General features: G+C 41.1%; 2 protein-coding genes across 3 annotated transcripts in view; both read left to right on the top strand.

Moving 5' to 3' along the window:
* The window catches only part of LOC310715453 (lecithin retinol acyltransferase-like), a 7,434-nt gene extending 7,185 nt beyond the window's left edge, over positions 1–249 (top strand). For both annotated transcript variants that reach the window (XM_083521891.1, XM_083521892.1), the window contains exon 2: positions 1–249. This exon is cut by the window's left edge and continues 118 nt beyond it. In XM_083521891.1, coding sequence (XP_083378017.1) covers positions 1–29 — 29 coding nt within the window. In that variant the 3' untranslated portion in view covers positions 30–249.
* Positions 250–2,705: 2,456 nt separating this feature from the next.
* Positions 2,706–5,000, top strand: part of LOC310715456 (lecithin retinol acyltransferase-like) — an 8,228-nt gene continuing 5,933 nt past the window's right edge. The window contains exon 1 of the mRNA XM_083521895.1: positions 2,706–3,298. Coding sequence (XP_083378021.1) covers positions 2,795–3,298 — 504 coding nt within the window. The 5' untranslated portion in view covers positions 2,706–2,794. The remainder of the gene's footprint in view (positions 3,299–5,000) is intronic.

The following is a 5,000-nucleotide window of genomic DNA, read 5'->3' as shown; positions in this document are numbered from 1 at the left end:
TGACCTTCATCCTGTGGATGGCTGGATAACAGACTTTTATCACCTGCATTGCGGGTGTGTGTATTATTTGTGTTGTAGGAGTGTGCATATTTTTGTGTTTTGATGTGTTTTCTGTGCGTGCAAGTGTGTGTGTGTGTGTGTGTGTGTGTGTGTGTGTGTGTGTGTGTGTGTGTGTGTGTGTGTGTTAATGTATGAGTGTAAAGATGATGTTTTGTCTGCAGTCAGAAATAAACAAGGAATTTAAAACAACCTGTTTTGTGTCTTCAAACCCACCTATTTTCCTCTCATAGAGAACAGACCTGTGAACATTAACTTACAGTCACATCACCATCCCTTATCCAGACCTCATCACCTCACCTAGGGGCCTCACTCAGGGGCCAGGAGTGGCAGCTTGGCATTGCAGGAAGTTGACTTTAACAAACTTTCAATAAGCAGCTCATTATCTACATGACCACTTGTCCTGCCTTTACTTGTGTGTGTGTGTGTGTGTGTGTGTGTGTGTGTGTGTGTGTGTGTGTGTGTGTGTGTGTGTGTGTGTGTGTGTGAGAGAGTCAAGTCAAGAGTCAAGAAGCTTTTATTGTCATTTTAACCATATACTGTATATCTGACGCATTACACAGTGAAATGAAACAACGTTCCTACAGAACCCTGAATCTCCATAAACAGCAATCACAGAAACAGAAAACACAGGGTTCAGGACTGTAAGTGTCAACACATAAAGTGCATCGTGTGCAACCTGGTGCAAACAGTGCAAAGACAACACAAGACAGTGTAGGACAAATACACAAAACACAAAATAGCGCCGCCAGTAAACTGTTGTGTTTTACACACTGTGGTATGTAAGAGACGTAAAGTGAACAGTAACAAAAAATGTAAACAAAATGTTGTGCAAAAGAGCAACTAACAGCAGTCCAGAAAAGATGTGCAAAAACGGCATGTAAACAGTGTTAGGGGTGAAACTCAAAGCACAGTTTAGATCGCAGGCTGAACAGGATAAAGATTTATTGAACACACTAAAACTAAATGTTTTTTTTACATAAATATGAATAAAAACAGACAGGAATTTTAAATACAACTTATAAACAACTTAAACTTTAAATAACTAAAATAAAAATATTTCCTCTCAAAATTATCCAATTAGAAATATGCTGCAAAAAATCTCTGAATAAATAAATAAAAACTGTGCTTTTAAGTAAACGTTAAAATAACAACAAATCAAAACATCCAGGCAGTGATGCAGCTGCTCAAGATGCTCAGGATGGGGGTGGGAGATGGGCTTTCCTCAGCCTTCTCAGAAAGTAGAGACGCTGCTTGGCTTTCTAGGTGATGGAGTTATCCATCAGTTATCCGCCAGATGAACATCAAGGAATTTGGTGCTCTTGACAATCTCCATAGAGGATCCATCGTTGATGAGTGGAGAATGGTCACTCTGTGTTCTCCTGAAGTCAACAACCATCTCTTTTGTTTTGTCGACGTTCAAAGACAGATTGTTGCTCCACACCAGTCTGTAAACCGTTGCACCTCCTCTCTGTATGCTGACTCGTCGTTCTTGCTGGTGAGACCCACCTTGGTCGTGTCATCGGCAAACTTGACAATGTGGTTCGAGTTGTGCATTGCTACACAGTCGTAAGTCAGCAGAGTGAACAGCAGTGGACTGAGCACACAGCCCTGAGGTGCCCCAGTGCTCAGTGTGGTGGTGCTGGAGATGTTGTTTCCGATACGGACTGACTGAGGCCTTCCTGTCATGAAGTCCAGAATCCAGTTACAGAGGGAGGTGTTCAGGCCCAGTAGGCTCAACTTCTCAATCAGGCGTGTGTGTTGGTATGTTGGTGTGTGTGTTGTGTGTGTGTGTGTGTGTGTGTGTGTGTGTGTGTGTGTGTGTGTGTGTGTGTGTGTGTGTGTGTGTGTGTGTGTGCGTGTTGGTGTGTGTGTATGCATGTAAGTGTGTGTGTGTTGGTATGTTGGTGTGTGTGTGTGTGTGTGTGTGTGTGTGTGTGTGTGTGTGTGTGTGTGTGTGTGTGTTCCATTTTATCAGACACTCAGAATAAGAAATGTGAGTGTGTGAAATTTTGTATATTATAGAGAAAGTTTGAGTCTTAAAATGTATTTTTTTTGAGAAAAGTAAATATACATTTTTATTTCTTTTATTGGCAGTTTTTATTCCACAATCAAATTTTAACACATTTTAATTTCTAAAAGTATCTGAATGAAATAAAAAAGATAATTTGTTAATTTCAATGACAATCTAATTGCCTTTAACTTTGACACACAATCTGTTATTTATGATTAAGATCATTTGGGTTTGTAAACCCGGCTGGATCTAGTTTAAAGCAGAGATCTGGACGAGGAGGAACAGATTTATGGAGAAGTTCCACCACCTCAGAAAACTCAGATTTGGTATAGTTGTGTAACAGGACGTGTTTCAATCTGAGAGAATTAAATATTGCTCCATTCAACATCAACCCCAAAATAGAAAATTAGTTCTGTTTTTACCTTTCACACACACACACACACACACACACACACACACACACACACACACACACACACACACACACACACACACACACACACACACGGTTTTGTCCTCTGTCGTGAGGATGAAGTGAAGCTGAAGTTGAGTAACTCATTGTTTATTGTGTTTCACTGGACATGTGACATTCTTTTCTACAAATCTGCATAAGAACTGGTCCAGACCTGTAATCCTTATCCTGCCCCTCCTCTCCCTCCTCTCCCTCCACATGGAGGATAAAACCTTCTCACACCTTTAGAAACACAGCTCATCTCTCAGATCATGTTTCTCTTGCAGTTCCTCAGCAGCTTTTTTGCAGCACTGATCACAGACAAGAACCAGCAGAAGGTGAAGACAGTCCCTTATGACATTTCTGTGCTTAAACGTGGGGATCTCCTTGAGGTTCCCCGAACGCTCTTCACTCATTTTGGGATCTACTTAGGCAACAATGGTGTGGCTCACCTCATTCCTGACATCCTGCCTGTTATCTCAGCAGATCAAAGCACCATCTCCAAAATGGTAACGAACAACCGGCTGATTCTGGGCGTGATCGCAAAAAAGGCCAGCGTTCGTGTGGACTCTGTGGAGGACTTTGCTTATGGAGCTGAGATCCTGGTGAACAGCATGGACAGGGTGTGCAGTCGGCCTCCACTGCAGAGTGAAGAAGTGGCCAGGAGAGCGGAGAAGCTGATCGGATCCATTGAATACAGTCTGCTGTGGTTCAACTGTGAACATTTTGTCATGTTCTGCAGATATGGAACCAGCATGAGCTTTCAGACCTCCCAGGTACATCATTCTACACCACGTCCAACAGGCTGAGGAACATCTCACACCCTGTCGGACTCTTACACTTCATATAGGCCACTTCATCTCAAAGCTGTTGAACAACATTCTCAGGAAAAATCTGAAAATCAGAACAGAAAAACTGATCGAAACAAAACTAAACTGTAAATTACGAAACTGAAACATGATTATTATTCATATATTATTATTATTATTATTATTATTATTATTATTATTATTATTATAAATAATATATAAACAGAATAATGAAAATGATTGTAGGTTTTTGAATGCTGGAGGTCTGAAATCCCTTTCCCTGAAATAGAGGTTTGTCTAATTCAGACTGTTTTTAGTCACTCGGCAGCGTCACCCCTCTGTAGTGCCGGAAAGTTTAAACACACTGAAATGAAATCGCTTACAATCTGATCGATCTGTGAAACACTGGATAAAATCATAAAGGACTATTTTAGGTGTGCTTTCACAAACCCATGAAGTTACTGGAAGAGTGGTTTGGTATCAAATGAAAGAAAGAATGGAAATAGAAGTGGTTCAGGTGATGGTTATGGTAATGTTATGGTTTGTGTAATAAATAATGAATGGAGATTCGGTGATGAGGATGGGTTTGTGTCTGGTTCTCTCAAGGTTTCTTCCTCATGCCATCTCAGGTAGTGTGTGTGTGTGTGTGTGTGTGTGTGTGTGTGTGTGTGTGTGTGTGTGTGTGTGTGTGTGTGTCCGATCATTTTAATTAATTCTGTGTTTGGCTGTCTGTGATTCTCGAACAGCGATTTCTGGTGTATACGTGAGAGTCGGATCTGCACGTGGTTCTGGGGGCGACTCTGTCGGCAGCGCCGGCGTGCACTTCTGCAGTTTTAAATTTAGAAGTGATGAAATGAGTAAAGGAGCATTGAAGCTACTGGAGCTCACCATGTGAGAATGATCAAATTTAACAAAGTCTTTAGAACTTTATCTCCACTTCAGTGAGATTGTAGAAATGAAAAAGATTTAATCAGTTTTATAAATTACATTAAATCATTTATTAATCATTTATTTAATAAATTACATGTTACTTAAGAGCTCATTAGTGAACACATGATGATGATCTTTAATGATAAATCTGTATTTTGTTCTCAGGTGAAGGTTTCAGTTTTCTAATGAATCATTAATTCTGTTCTATTTTATTTATATTATAACAGACATTTAGCACAGAATGAGTCAGAGGTGGTGAGGAGAAGAAAAACTCCCTGAGACCACATGAGAAAGAAACCTTGAGAGGAACCCACACACACACACACACACACACACACACACACACACACACACACACACACACAGACACACACACACACACACACACACACACACACACAGACACACACACACACACACACACACACACACAGACACACACACACACACACAGACACACACACACACACACACACACACACACACACACAGACACACACACACACACACACACACACACACACACACACACACACACACACAGACACACACACACACACACACACAGACACACACACACACACACAGACACACACACACACACACACACACACACAGACACACACACACACACACACACACACACACAGACACACACACACACACACTTGTGTGTTGTCACCTTCACTGTTGTTCACCTTCACTGTTGTTTTCTGTAAAGCTGCTTTGAGACAATGTC

The sequence above is a fragment of the Silurus aristotelis genome, assembly GCF_946808225.1.
Source record: "Silurus aristotelis genome assembly, chromosome: 20".
Taxonomy (NCBI): Eukaryota; Metazoa; Chordata; class Actinopteri; order Siluriformes; family Siluridae; genus Silurus; species Silurus aristotelis.
This window is presented reverse-complemented; position numbering and strand designations above follow the sequence as displayed.